The sequence below is a fragment of the Apium graveolens genome, chromosome 5 (genome assembly GCF_009905375.1).
Source record: "Apium graveolens cultivar Ventura chromosome 5, ASM990537v1, whole genome shotgun sequence".
NCBI classification, from domain to species: domain Eukaryota; kingdom Viridiplantae; phylum Streptophyta; class Magnoliopsida; order Apiales; family Apiaceae; genus Apium; species Apium graveolens.
The window spans coordinates 7,365,745-7,381,502 of NC_133651.1; the positions used below are offsets into that span (position 1 = coordinate 7,365,745).

Sequence of the window (15,758 nt, forward strand, 5' to 3'; positions counted from 1 at the left end):
GACCGTACAGGGCCTTCAAAAGCTTGTATACCATGTGCTCTTTACCTCTTTTAACAAATCCCTCTGGCTGCGTAAGATAAACTTCCTCCATGATTTCACCATTTAGAAACGTCATTTTAACGTCTAGGTGATGTCCCACGAGTTTTTTGCAGCTAAGGCAAGGAGCAACCGTATGGTTTCAAGGCGTGTGACAGGTGCAAATACCTCCTCAGAGTCTATGCCTTGTTTTCGAACGTATCCTTTGGCCAAAATTCTAGCTTTATGCTTGATAATCTCCCTATTAGCATCCCTTTTGGTTTTATAAACCCACTTAAGATCAATCGCTTTTCTCCCAGGTGGCAACTCTGTCAACCTCCAGGTGTTGTTCTTCTCAACAGAATCTATCTCGAGTTTCATGGCTTTTATCCACTTCTCATCTTGTGCAACCTTTGAATAAGTAATGGGTTCATCAACTCCCAAAATAATCAACTCCTCCTCTGCTAATTTGATGGGTTCTGTCTCAGCATAGATGTCATTTAACGACCGATATTGTCTTGGGTGACTTTCAGACTCAGTACTAGCTCCAGAGTTCGAACTCGCCATTGATTCACTTGCACCTATAATATCACTGTCACTTCTGTTATTTGTCTGTGGTGTACTAAAACCTTCGTTATCTTCTATTACTTCATCTCCAGATGCCATATTAGAACCAACCACCATGAAGTTGTTCGTCTGAGTCACCTGTGCAATCTTTTCTCTGCTCCAATCCCACGACTTATCTTCTTCAAATACCAGGTCATGAGTAACATTTAATGACTTGCTCGTTGGATCATAAACTCGATGAGCTTTCGTATTTGATTCCTTGTCAAGATAAATGACTTCTTTGCTCCTTGAATCCAACTTTCCCAAGTTCACATTTGGCACTCTCATATGTGCCAAACACCTAAAGATACGCAAGTGATCCAACTGTGGTTTAGCTCCACACCATGCTTCATACGGAGTGACTCTCGTGACATCACGAGTAGGAAATCTATTCCACAAATATATGGCATGTCAAATGGCCTCTCCTCAGAAATGAAGTGGTAATATATTCAACAGGCTACGAGCCATCTCAATCATCGTACAGTTCCTTCATTCAATCACACCATTTTGTTGTGGTGAATAAAGAGCCGTAAACTGACGTTTTATCTCTGCTTCCTCACAGTACTGAATGAATTCTTTCGAACAAAATTCTCCACCTCCGTCTGTTCTGAAATTACCAATTTTCTTTTCTGGATTACTTTCAACCAAAGCTTGAAACTTTTTAAAAACGTCAAATGTATCACTTTTGTTTTTCAATTGATATGCCTACATGACTCGAGTGAAATCATCAATAATAAGAAAGATATACCTGTTTCCTCTAGAGGTAGACGGAGTTATTGGGCCATAGAGATCTCCGTGAATCAATTCCAGTGCTTTGGTTGGATGATGCTCAGTCTGTTGAGGGAAGCCCTTCCTCGTTTGTTTTGACATCAACACCCCTAATAAACTTCCTTGTGAGACACAATTTTCGGTAACCCATACACCATTTTCGTATCAGCCATCATCGTGAGAGCCTTAAAGTTTATGTGCCACATCCTAGCATGCCATAACCGGTTTTTGTCCCCATAGTCAATAAACAATTCTGTTTGCCAGATTGTAGGTTGATTGTGTATGTCCCATTTCTTGATCATTTCACCCTCATCAATAATTCACCTTTGTTGTCACGAACTCAAAGGCAGTCTCCACTTAGCATGACTTTGTGTCCTTCCTCTGCAAGCTATCCCGAGCTTATTATATTACTTCGTAGTGTAGGGATGTAGTACACATCCTTTAGTACTCTGCTTTCACCGTTGTTGCATTGAAGTGTTATTGATCCCTTCCCCTGTATTTGAACCACCAAGTTGTCTCTAAATTTTACTTTACCTGTCACATTCTCATCCAATGCATCGAATTTCCCTCGTTGTCCCGAAATATGACTACTAGCACCATTGTTGAGCTACCGAAGATTGGATACTTCTGATTTACCATGCTTCTCTGAATTAAGTATGGGTGTTATCCCCTCTTCATTGATGAACATCACTTTTTCATCCTTTCCATCGTTATACTTCATCATTAGCAATGTAGGTTCTTCATCTGGCACTTGTGCAATGAGTGCTTCCTCCTTCATTTCTCTGTCTTTTCTGGGCTTCTTGCACTCGACAACAAAATGGCCATAGGCACTGTAATTAAAGCATCTTACTTTGCTCTTGTCCTTAACCCACTTCATGTCTCTTTCTCGAGATCATTGTCCTTCGTTTCTACTCAACCATTTCAGCCACTCCTCCCTGGTTAGTAGTAACTTGCGATCCTCCTTCTCTCTCTTGTTCCACTCTTCTTCAATAAGAAGTAGCTGTTATCCACCACTTTCATTTTTTCCTCGCAAACGTTCCTCGTGTGCCTTTAAAGAGCCAACAGTTTCCTCAACTATCATGGTTTTAACATTCCCAAACTGTTCTATAGTTGAAGCGATCTGAAGGAATTTTCCAATTATAGCCCGTAATAATTTTTTGACAACGTAAGCATCAGCAACACTCTCCCTAGGAGCATGAATATTATCTACCAATCCATTTAGTTTCAGAAAAAAATCATCCAGAGTCAGTGTCTTTCATGTTCATTGATTCGAACTCGGCTTTAAGAGTTTGAATCCTTGCTTGCTTTACACGCTCGACTCCTTGGCACAGCATTTTCGCGGCTTCCCAAGCCTCCTTGGCGGTCTTCTTTTCCGCTAGTGTCAACAAGATGTCCTCAGGGACACTCTGATAAATTGCTGCCATTATTGTCTTATCCGTCTTGTCTGCAACTGTTCCTTTTGACTCCTCTGGATCAATAGCCACCCAAACACCATGGGCTTGCATGTTCACTCTCATCTTCATAGCCCACACTGTGTAGTTCATACGGGTCAGCATGGGATAACTCAGACTTATCATACCATCCTTGTGTTTACCTGAATCTGTAGATGACATCCTGGGCATAAACTTGGACATACAGGAGGTCACCAAAGCTCTGATACCAGAATGTTATGAATACGTGAATACAGTTCAATCAAACTTGTTAGAGTTTAATGAAATAACTGGGAAAATACACAATGTATGCTAAGTGTTAACTTTAATATATGACTGCTACATATATATATATATATAGGAAAGCATAAACAGAAACAAATGACTTAGCTACAAACTAGGAGAACATGGAAACTAACTTCCTATTACAACTCATTGTTCAAACGTAACTGATAGAAAGCTAAAAAGACTCCACGAATACATTGACTACATCCAACACATGGACTCTAGAGTTGCAAATCGACCCAACCTACAAGGACAAACAAACAGCAAAGCCCATAAACTCAGATTAAAGCCCAACAAAACACATGGGTAACATAGGCGCCTAAACAAAAAATTTGCTCAACATATACTTCTTACATTGTAGCATCTTTATAATATACCTAAGTGATGTTGGCGTCTCATCGGTATACAACATTATCCTAGGGATTTGGAGGGCATTTTGGCCTGTGATAACCGAATACAGGTATTTTGGTAACAATCTTTTGAATGACATTCGAGTACATGTATAGTTCGGTAACAAATCTTCTGGAAGATTGATTTATCGTCATGAGACATAACACCACTGACCAAACGCTACAAGGTAAGGAGTAATTTTAACATTTTTTGTTCAAGTATAGAAAGAGAGATATGCTTTTAGCAATAATTTGTTACGCAAGACACACCTATGTTAACCACTTGTTTCGGCACACATGAGTTGCATCTAAGAGTTTGCTTGACACTTCTGATTCACAACTGTCGAAGGATTAATATGGAATATACTTCACTCACTTCTGAGTCATCAATAAATAGGGCATTTTGAATGTGTTTCGTCAATTGAGTTGAGAAATCAAGATCTTAAGAAAAATGCTTTGATGAGATATGAGCATTTAATTTATAATATTTTACAGATGTGAAAATTCAGGATCATATTTGTGCTGAAAATAGGGGTTTCCGAGAGGGATCATATTTGTGTGGAAGCAAAAGAGGCACATCATTTGTTTTTTTAATGTATTACATATTACAAAATCAAGCAATAATACGTATTGCTTATCCAAAGTTTGATGTCTGTGCGAATTTTGGAAGTCAATTATGTTCATCAACAATTATTTTGTTATTTTATTATTTTACTCATTCATGGATAATTTTAATGATTTCTTAGACCAATCAATATCCACGTCCCTTACACACACATAATACGCTTCTTCATTACTGTGGATCTCATGGCTTTGTTTGTTTATCTCTGGTACTTGTGTGAATTTGTATCACAATATAGTACAATTGCAACAACTAGATCACATGTTCTAATATGAAAGTATAATTCAATAAATAGATTAGTGATCAACTACGGCCGAATTTTTTTGGTTAAAGTTAGAATTTATATAGGAACGCATTATATGTGAAACGTGATAAATATATGAATATCAGTTACGTGCACAAAAAAAATGATCAAGTAATTTATAGAAATACTAGCTCTAAAAACAAATTGGGTATTGTTTCAATTTGTTAATTCGGTAATACATATATTAAATATCCGTCCCCTACTATTTTATCGTGCATTAAGTTGGGGTATTCATGTAAACAATCATCTTACTTTTTTAGAATAAAGGCATGTCTGCATAGTCTGCATAAATTTTACATTCCTGCTCTAAGCCAGATATATTTGGTATGTATGAATTGGTTTTGCTTAGAAAAAAGTATATTAATTAGTGATATATAAGTGTTTATCATATATACGATACCCACAATAAGGTATTAGGTAGTTGAATTGAATTTTGCGTCATTGGATAAATCGGACAAGGCTCCATCAAATATAAGTTGGCCATTAAATAATTGAATTTATTAAATTGAATTTAGAGAGTACTTTATTGTTAAAATAGAGAAAAAGAACACAACGAAATTTAAATCATTGAATAAATGATATATAATGGATTGGCTAAAATGATTTTACTTTTATCAGACACATTAAAATTTCCAGGTTTCCTTAATTAGACAGATTAGTATTATGCAAACAAGAGCTTATGATAGGCTGGCAAAAGACAGCAGTAACATAATGACTACTCTAGCACTCACCCCGACCACATATTCCTCTATTAGGTGCCGCCTATTTCTAGAAAACGATAAATTTTGAAACGCAGAATCGATATACAAGATAAAACAGATGTACGTGTTGGACAAACTTAGTATTTTAGACTAAGTTGTGAATCATTTTAAGACTCTATATGAGTGAGACACATTATGTGTTAGTGGTGTGTATTTATTGGAACGTATTCTTCTCTTCGAGAGGATTCCAACGCATATTAACACGCTCAAAATGAGTAAAAGGTGAATGAGAACTGATGTTCCAAAATTTTACCTTTTAATATGAAAAGTGGTTTTGTACCACATCGAGAGTAGCACAAACCTATTCCTTAGTTTTTCTTATAAATACCATGTACCACATCGAAAATAAAAAGAAGTCCTTTCAAGCCTCTCTTTATAAATAGAGTCTTAGGGCACCAGTTTTATTAAGTCAAGGAAATAAGAGTCATCTCTTTCATTCTTGGTCTCTTTAGTCTTAAATTTTTTCAATATTCCGGTGATAGTTCTCGGGCTCAGTTCAAGTTCGCTGAGAGTATATTCGATCTATCGATTATACTAGTATCTCGTTTTATCCTGGGAAGCAGGTCGCTAAACACGGATGGTGCGGGACGAAACTGCTTTAAGGAGACAGTTTTCTGGACTCGAGATTAAATCCAATCTCTGTTTGTTTTCTCAAACCCTTCTCCTAATTTAATTGTTAATTCTTATATGCTTATGTGATTTAAGAATTAGCAATGTTCTTATGAATTAGTTATATATTCAATATATATATAAAAATGTCTTTAATGTACAAGATTGATAACAATCTTAAAGCAGATTTCTTCAATTTTCATACTTTCTTGTGAGTAGACGCAAAAGTCAATTTGATTGTTTAAATTGGATTTATTTATGGGTATATGAGTGGCCATTATTTGCCTCATTAATTAAATTAAATTTAGTGCATTAATTTCTTTGATCACTTGTTGCCATGTGCTTGAAATTAATATAAATTTGATTTTAAGTGGTGTTTTGTTTAAGCATAACAGGTACGAGGCAAAAGTAAGCACAAAGTTGTTGGATAATTGGTTTCTTATAAGGCTATTGATGCTTTAATGGTTATTGATTTATGATCAACTTATATTCAAGTGGACATATTTGGTGACATCTCTCTCGGGTTGATCATTATAAATTGGTAGATTAAACCCAAATTTATAATTCGTCCATGTTTTCGCTATTGATGGATAGCTTATTATGTTTTGGTAACATGGTGATTGATTTCTTAATTCTGAATTGATTTTGGAATTATTAGTACACTGATACAAGAATCGTATATGTTATAGTTTACATGCGTGTTTGCAAGTTCATAACATGATATTGCTATGCAATTAAATGATATGGCTACATAAATGTGACCCTTCATGATGGAACTTGATTATTTGGTGATTAATTTTTTAATCATTGTTGAGTGATGATAAGGCATCAATTATTATTGTTTAATCTTTAATAATGGAGTTATATCACAAATTTGTAATACTGGATAGAATGCAGTAACATGTTTGTTGTTAAATAATGTGATGAGGTGGGCAGCTGAAGTGAACCAGATTTACAATTGCTCAGGATTCTCCACATTAAAAAACCTAATGGGCCTGGAGTACAGGTTATGGGTCGGCACATAAATTATATTTTTCTGGTTGGATTTTTCCTCCAGTTAAATAGTAATTTCACGTGTTGGTGTCGGTCTGCTGCGGCAGTGACACACGAGCCTATTATAGTGATCCATATGATACTTAATACGGCGAATATTGATCTCAATAGTTACGCTGAACTTCGGAGAGAATCCGAAAAGTTGTTAACCCTAACACATCAGTTGATCAAGGATCACTGAATGTGGGGTTATTGAAGATTTATATTCTTCCTTGGGCCTTTTATGGTTGTACCAGTAGGTGAGCCAGAAATGTAGGTTCGTGTGAACCATGTAAATATTTTAGAGAAATTCGGTAATTGAATTTTTAATGATAAGAACCACGGGAAGTTCTTTAAACATGATATTAAAATCTTATAGGTTTTAATGAATGACGTAAAACCTGCTCAGATGAGAGGTAGTGACACGATACGTGTTTACTGTCTGGTTTGATAGTAAAACATTTATCACTCGTACTCGTAGTCGAGTCAATATTGAAGCTAAATAGAGAGATGTGTGCTCTATAAACTCAAGGGCAAATCCAACTTAATACAGATAATTAAGATGGTAGTGAATAAATTTGATGATGAATAATCACCGGGCAAATTCTGTTTGCAACGTGAATATTCATGAGGTCGTTGCACCTTACTCGCATTAAATAAATGGAGTAAATGCAGGCTTGAGTTGCGCTCTGAGAGAGATGCAAAACGATTGTGATCAGCTCAGACTATCACTGAATTTGAGGATATTAGTTACGAAGGGCTAATCGTTCCTTAAACATGATACCACAGAAGGAAATAATTAAATTTCCTATTAGTTTTGGAATATTTTCTGACATTCTGTAAAATATTAAAATTGTGGGGTATCTAAAATAGAAAATTATTGAATTTTCTATGAATAGTGGAATGTAATGAAACATTCTTGAAAATAATTGAAATGTGGGGGTATCTCAAAACTTGATACCAATACCTCTGTTGGCAGCATGAGATCCATAATCAATTGAGATATTTTGGATGGATACATAGACAATGGTTGAGTCTAATAATATCCGATATATGAATCTAATTTTTGAGATTCGTAAGAATACTATTACAGAGTTTAGGAATGCTTATGCGATAAGCTAGTAGATCCTAGTAGATTTGTAATTAAAAGTCATCTAAATGAACTTACGAGTTATTGGATGAATGTGAGGATGAACCTGCAGAGAGCAAAAGACTTGGATAATTGCTAGTCCCGAATGTCTTGATAATTTGCTTGAAGGTGAACTCGTAAATTTAATGGAAGCAATGCGCTTCTCGTATAATTTCTTGATAAGTGAATATATCAAGAGAAAATTTGACTATTACTGAGAGTCAATAAATCAAGATTTTCTAGCACGTGTACTAGAAAATGGATTGTGCATGTTCTCTCTATGTCCTTTGTGGGGGAAAGGATGTTAAGAAATAGAGAGAGTGGTTCTGTTTGACAGAATCTTGTTTAAAAAATATATAGATCTTCTTACGAGATAGAAGCATTAGGACCCAAATGAATTTTTAAATTGGAAAAATATATCTGGGTCTGAAGGAAGTATAAGGTCAGACTGATACAAAAATATTACAGTCGAAAGTGATGACCTGATATAATTTATGAAATATTCTCGAGTTTTGAGAATAAGGTTCATTAAGATGATACTAAAATTATCGTATTGTGAAATTTAAAAGTGCATCAATGAACATTGAGATGGTCTTTCTAAATAGATATTTGGAGAAATATCTATTTACGTGAACCCGAGGGTTGCTCTAGATAAAGCAAGAGTAGAAAATCTGTATTTTCGGTGATCATGTTGAGTGAAACAACATTGACACGAAATAATGGCATATTAAATTTGAAATTGCTATGATAATCGATGGCTTCAAATAAATGACATGGTTGCCATTTTGAGGACGCTCAAAAATTGGTTGCTATGTGAATAAGGATTGCTAGTTTAAGGACGCTTAAACTAGGTAATGATGCAAACTGAAATTGCTGGTTTTTGGGACGCTAAAAGCTGGTAATATCAATAACAAGTGAAGCCTTAAGTAATAACTAGTAAAGTTATTTCATAAATATGAAATATGTCAATATGAGATGTCAAACTGATTCAAAATCAGAGAATTGACAAGTGTGCATGTGTTATTTACACATGATATGCAAGTCATAATTGATTGCATGTGAGTGATCTGATCATTACGAGAAGTAATGACAAGAGGATCATCTCTGAAAATCTTGATGAGATTGAAAAGTTTTATTTGAAGATTACAATCTTCGTGACTTTAAAAGTTTTAGATGATACATGTCACATGTTGGTGATGTGAATTTTGAAGAGATCAACGAAGCTAAAGTTGTCATAGCTGGAATGGATTTATATTTATCCAAGCGTAGATGAACAAGGATCTCTCAAGAAGGATTGCAAGTCTGTTGTACTTTTTAAAATTGTACAAAATTAGACATAGGCTACACAGTTGGTAAACTGGGTAGATGCACGAGTACAATAGAAATTGGTCACTTGGAAGTGATTGCAATGAGATTTAAGGTGTATGATATGTGCTCGTGAGCTTGGACAGTAATACGAAAGATATCTAATTGTACTATGTGAATATAGTATATAAATTAGATATTTGACTTTAAGAACTTAAAAGTCATTCGAGAATATATTTCACACTTAGCAGTCGTGTCATGGAAATTCTAAACTAAGCTCGATTCATGATGGAATACGAGTCTGGTGCATAAAATAAATACAGTTAAAAGGCTGAGTAGCCACTTTGTAAGGATATTCCTAAATGACAAGGAAAATATGTCTTCAATATGCATATATTGTGTAATCAATATGCAAATTGGGAGATCACATTATTGTGTATGAAATGGTATGTCTCACATCTATGATGAGGATATAATACCATTAAACAACTATTCTCAACGAGAATTATCATGATTGACTATGTAAAGTCAAATGATAATGTTTGGATCCACTAACCAGATGGTTAAACTGAGCGAATTTGTTTAAGACAGAGGAATCTAGTTAGACCGAGAGATAATTGTCAAATCATCGAGAGGAATGAGCCTTGCCTATTGCTTAACGGCGTCATGGTGGACACCCAACCTTGCTGACTGGAGATCCCAAGAACTTGGTTCAATGGGACAACTAAATCGTGATGACCAAATCACTGTGGGGGTAACCCCTGGCCTATTTCTATGATGATGAAACAGTGAGACCCATAAGGTACGAGGTTAAGCTTTATGCTTTTAATGATCTTTGACGAATACAAGGATTTCAAGTTTGAATACATAATATTCGGTTGAGTAAACGCGGGTTACTCTATAAGATAAAGATCACATATGTAAGAGAGAAGTATGGCCGCTTCAAAGGAGAATTGCGAGGCACAATTCTTTAGAAACTCTTGCAGAACCAGGACGATGTTCCAGGGCCAAAATGGACATAATCATGAGAACTGAATGAGTCAGGAAAGATATAGTGATGAGTATGTCATCGTTTACACAAACGGTCGAACAGTTCAAGGACATCGCGTCATACTGTCTACCAGTAAAGTCGATATACTTATTCGAGCGAAGGTTCAAGGAACATTCTCTACCTATCGTATGCTATATCTGACCGCCGGAACTATCACCAAGTCAAGCTCCGCGTCTGTCTGTCTATGTGGTGTCTATGTGGTGCGTGCTACTGGACCATCAATCTCATTTGTGGGGGATTGTTGGACAAACTTAGTATTTTAGACTAAGTTGTGAATCATTTTGAGACTCTATATGAGTGAGACACATTATATGTTAGTGGTGTGTATTTATTGGAAAGTATTCTTCTCTTCGAGAGGATTCCAACGCATATTAACACACTCAAAATGAGTAAAAGGTGAATGAGAACTGATGTTCCAAAATTTTACCTTTTAATATGAAAAGTGGTTTTGTACCACATCGAGAGTAGCACAAACCTATTCCTTAGTTTTTCTTATAAATACCATGTACCACATCAAAAATAAAAACAAGTCCTTTCAAGCCTCTCTTTATAAATAGAGTCTTAGGGCACCAGTTTTATTAAGTCAAGGAAATAAGAGTCATCTCTTTCATTCTTGGTCTCTTTAGTCTTAAATTTTTTCAATATTCCGGTGATAGTTCTCGGGCTCAGTTCAAGTTCGCTGAGAGTATATTCGATCTATCGATTATACTAGTATCTCGTTTTATCCTGGGAAGCAGATCGCTAAACACGGATGGTGCGGGGCGAAACTGCTTTAAGGAGACAGTTTTCTGGACTCGAGATTAAATCCAATCTCTGTTTGTTTTCTCAAACCCTTCTCCTAATTTAATTGTTAATTCTTATATGCTTATGTGATTTAAAATTAGCAATGTTCTTATGAATTAGTTATATATTCAATGTATATATAATAATGTCTTTATCGTACAAGATTGATAACAGTACGTACTATGTTAACTGAGAAATGAGCTCATATACATCATCGAGGTCATGATTACTTTTCTTCAACAACTTGGAAGCCATGAAGATCTAAAGGACATTGTGATTTATAATCCTCACTAGAAGGAAAAAAGAAAAGAAAATCTAATTATATCTATTATAAGGGAGGACATACTTTTTTAATAAAAGGAGAATGACCTAATAAATTTAGAGAAGATCTTTTTTATTTACAGAAAGTGAATTGGGGCTTGAGAAGCAATAGAATAAATGATATTGTACCAGATCTATCCCTCTTTCTCTACTTTCCTTTATAAATCTCAAGTGATAAATTTTGCTTCTTCTGCAGCATGCATGTTCTTTTTTTTTTGGCTGAGTTGCAGCTGTTGGAAAAACTTAGAGAAAAAAGAAGACACGTACATTTTTGAAGAGAACTTGTACTGGTATATTTCTTGTTTTCTTTTCCTCCTGTAAAACTCAAGGAAAACTAGCCATTATATATGCTTTACAAACATATTAAAACTAACTACTACTAAAACTAACCACTACTAATTAATGGGTAAATTACATGTCCATAATTTACTCCATAACTCCACTAGCCCACTACTAAACAATTCTAAAATAATATTTTTCTCTAATAATTAATCTATTGCTAAATATCAAATAATTAAATAAACAAATAATTAATAACTAAATTTAAGATTATTCCAACATTCACCCCCATAATCTTAAATTTACGAAGCACTTTCTCTTCGCCTGTGATGCACTTCTCACCACCATCAATTTTGATGCACTATCTCATCAAAAACACTTTGGAGCACTTTCTCTCCAAAAACACTTTGAAGCACTTTCTCTCCACAACTCTAAAGGAGTGGTTCTCCCTCGATCAATTGTGCCATCCTTTCTTCATCATTCTGAAATCTACAATTCTTTGTCAGATGCCCATATTTTTTGCATTTGTAACATTGTGGCTTTCCTTTGTACCAGCAGTCTTTTCCTTCATGTCCCATCTTATGACAATGGTTGCATTGAACTTTGTTACATGTACCTTTTGAGGATGAAGCTTTAGCTAATAGCAGTCCCTCATTTTTTCCTCCAATTTCTTCCTCCCTCATTGATCTCCTTTGGATAATGGAATAGAGACGGAGAAATTGTTTGATGCCATGGAAAATATTAAGGATAATATATATATATATGTATATATATGTATATGTGTATTTTTAGAAGAGTTTTATAAGCCCTGGATCATATGGCTCTGATACCAATGTTGGAAAAACTTAGAGAAAAAAGAAGACACCTACATTTTTGAAGAGAACTTGTACTGCTATATTTCTTGTTTTCTTTTCCTCCGGTAAAACTCAAGGTAAACTAGCCATTATATATGCTTTACAAACATATTAAAACTAACTACTACTAAAACTAACCACTACTAATTAATGGGTAAATTACATGTCCATAATTTACTCCATAACTCCACTAGCCCACTACTAAACAATTCTAAAATAATATTTTTCTCTAATAATTAATCTATTGCTAAATATCAAATAATTAAATAAACAAATAATTAATAACTAAATTTAAGATTATTCCAACAGCAGCATGCATGTTCAGCGTCTGCAATAGCAGCTTCAGCTTTTTTAACCGCTGCAGCAGCAAAACCCTCAGAACCCATATACCTGATCCTCATCAACTCAGCATCAACTGTGGCCTGCACGCGGTCTGTGTCTGTTATATCATACATCATTTTCTCGCTGCATCAGTGAGTTTAAAATATTAATCCTTGACGAGGAAGGGTCTCTTTAATCACAACCGCCTTAAGCAATTCTGTTCTGACGACAAGGACAAAAATATTACCCCTGAATATTTCATGCTTTAATGCTTCAACTGCGTTTAGGCTTTCTACATCTAGACGAGTCAAAAAGAAATAGAAACTTGAGGTTCGAGTCGACAGAAAATTTGACCAACAAACCTGATATATTCTATCCATAATTGCAACACTCGCATATGTATATAGCAAAAAAAAATTCTCTTTCTTTAGAGGCAGAACAATCATGTTGCATGAAAAAAAATTAATTACAAGATCTGGATCCAATTTACCATAATAGCCTATATAGGTAAATTACAATGAGTTTCAAATATCAGCTGTGACAGTTTAATGTTTCCAACTTCACAACACAATACTATAACTTCACAAAGAACACTACAATAATGATTAATTCACAATACGACAACACAATCCACAAAGCACCCTATGGGTCTTAAAAACAAGCAAAGTACGCATTGATTAATTCTTGAGAACATCCAAAGAAAAAATATGATAACTACTTTGATTCCAAGAGGTCCAGTTATCTCTAAGTACTGCAATATTGATCAAAGTAAACACTACAAGATACATTTCACTTGTTTCATACCCCCCCCCAGACTGTAAAACCTCTTTACTTTGCAGTGGCTTTATTACCCCTTTTGTGACGTCTTGTATAAACCTTTATATTTTGTGGTGATTGTTGATGCATTTTGTGACGTCTCATATAAACCTTCACAGTTGGTTTGTCAGTAACGCCATCTTCCATTGACTTGTGAACTAGAGCCCGTGCCTCAGTTTGGGCGATAGTAAGAGCAGCAGATTCATTATTGGTTGGACCATCCTGTATGCAATCACTGAACCTGCAATATATTCAGAATATGTAAAGATTTAAGCAATAGAAAAAAGATGTCCAGGCTTGCGAAAGAGCTGCCTAAGGTTGTTATTTGTTTCATCTCAACCAAAAAAATGGACTATTGGCTGAGTTTTTCTTTTGTAACAATTTAAGAGCAAGAAATAAATATATCAAGTTTCTCCCAAGATAACCGGATAACAGTACTGTTGTGAAATTTTATCAGCGCCAATATTCAGAAGTGCTAAAAACCAGTACTGTAACAATTGGTAACATTTTATAACTTGAACATATACAAAAATTTACTGATTGTAATCTAGATATGGTTACAAATGGCCAAAAAAGTACAAGACTGCTGCTGAGTGACGACCTAGTTCATGTTAAAAGTGTGAAACTGAGGATTTCTATTACTTGATCTGACCTTAATAATAATTTGTCAGAATCACCATCTTCCAATGACTCGTGTACAGTGGATGGTGCCTTAGGTTGAGCAGTTTGAGCCTTGCCCTTTATTATAATATGTCTCCATTTATCCTGAAAATCCCAATAACATTTAAATTATAAATTGAGATATATTTAAGAAACATACAATCTGAGAGTAAGTATCAGCAATGAAAGAGAGCATGCAAAGTTCATAATACCTGTAGGTCCTTACTTTTACGGAGAACTAACACAGTGCTGAACTCCGGGTCACTGAGAATTTTTTGCCATTTCCCAACACCGTGTTTAGCTATGCAATTTCTAATGGCAGCTTCCTCTTCGGAACTCCACTTATTATAGCTCCTTCCCATGATCTAATGATATCTGTACAAAAGAAAAACAGTTAGACATGATGCATAGTTTTCAGCATGATGCTGCCTATGATTAAGTGCGTAGTTGTAAAATTGGGTCAAACAAATTTAGCACAAGCCACTATTACTCTCTTTGAAATTTGTTGAGCAATCACCTATAGCTCCAGTTTCCTAATATACACACACGCAAGGCATAAGCAAGCAAGTACCAATCAGTCAATCATCATAGCGGCACAAAATTCCTAACTTGATTTCTAGAAATAGGTAATTCAAATGTCTATTCAATAGAAGTAGTTGCATAAAGACTAATAACATAATTTAGCTGCTAAGAAAAAAACTATACTTAATCAAGAATGTCATGGGAGGATAAGTAGTATTGGACGAGCACCAAAAGTATTAAAGTAAAAACGCATAAACAGAAATAAGACATTGCAAAAGTTTTATAAATTTATGTAATAACTAAAGAGCTTCGTGTCTCAACATTCATAGGGTCCTTGTCCCTGGCAATTGTATGTTAGAGACCGTTTAAATAACACACTGGTGTTGGATCCAGATTCAAGCATTTTTTTCTTTTTGCAGAAATGTTCTGGCGCCACACTTCTTAGGGGAAAGGTAAAAAATGCCTGAATCTGTGCCCTTGAAAGTGAGATCTAAGTGTCCTGGAGCAGTGTGTTATATAAGGCTTATTTTACACCCGATTGTCAGGAATTAAGACCCTCATTCATATACATTGAAGTCTTACTTTTTTTGCTACTTCCAATGTCCAATCCATATCTCTATCCTCATTTGGGAAGCCACAAAAAGTTCATGCCTACTTACAGTCTTGAACACAAATTTATCTTAGCATTAAAAGTTCAGTTCGAATATTAATTAGAATTCGGAAGGGCTCAAACTTGATCCGGTCCATCAAATGAGTAAATAAACTAATTATAGCAAGTACATACACTCACAATTAGATATAACTGAAGATCATTAACATAAGATTAATTTACAATTCAAAATTTACATCATTCATTTACAACTGAGGGGAAAACAATCAAGATATGATCATGTTAG

General features: G+C 35.0%; 2 protein-coding genes across 2 annotated transcripts; both read right to left on the reverse strand.

The window, feature by feature from the left end:
* Positions 1-123: 123 nt before the first annotated feature.
* LOC141659724 (uncharacterized) lies at positions 124-909 on the reverse strand. The gene has a single exon (XM_074466653.1). It carries the CDS (start codon positions 907-909, stop codon positions 124-126), a length of 786 nt encoding a protein of 261 aa, XP_074322754.1.
* Positions 910-13,675: 12,766 nt separating this feature from the next.
* Positions 13,676-14,702, reverse strand: LOC141659725 (telomere repeat-binding factor 1-like). Its single transcript, XM_074466654.1, has 3 exons — positions 14,553-14,702; positions 14,333-14,445; positions 13,676-13,921 (listed from the first exon to the last, which is right to left on the reverse strand). The coding sequence occupies exons 1-3, from the start codon at positions 14,700-14,702 to the stop codon at positions 13,693-13,695; spliced, it is 492 nt and encodes a 163-aa protein (XP_074322755.1). The 3' UTR covers positions 13,676-13,692.
* Between the last annotated feature and the right edge of the window lie 1,056 nt (positions 14,703-15,758).

What these genes read in the sequence shown, in the direction of transcription:
- LOC141659724 (XM_074466653.1), bottom strand. Translation starts at nt 909, where the DNA reads ATGAGAGTGCCAAATGTGAACTTGGGAAAGTTGGATTCAAGGAGCAAA.
- LOC141659725 (XM_074466654.1), bottom strand. Translation starts at nt 14,702, where the DNA reads ATGGGAAGGAGCTATAATAAGTGGAGTTCCGAAGAGGAAGCTGCCATT. An exon ending in GTAAAAGTAAGGACCTACAG is followed by an intron (nt 14,446 to 14,552) that starts GTATTATGAACT and finishes TGGGATTTTCAG; the next exon opens with GATAAATGGAGACATATTAT. An exon ending in TCTGACAAATTATTATTAAG is followed by an intron (nt 13,922 to 14,332) that starts GTCAGATCAAGT and finishes AATATATTGCAG; the next exon opens with GTTCAGTGATTGCATACAGG.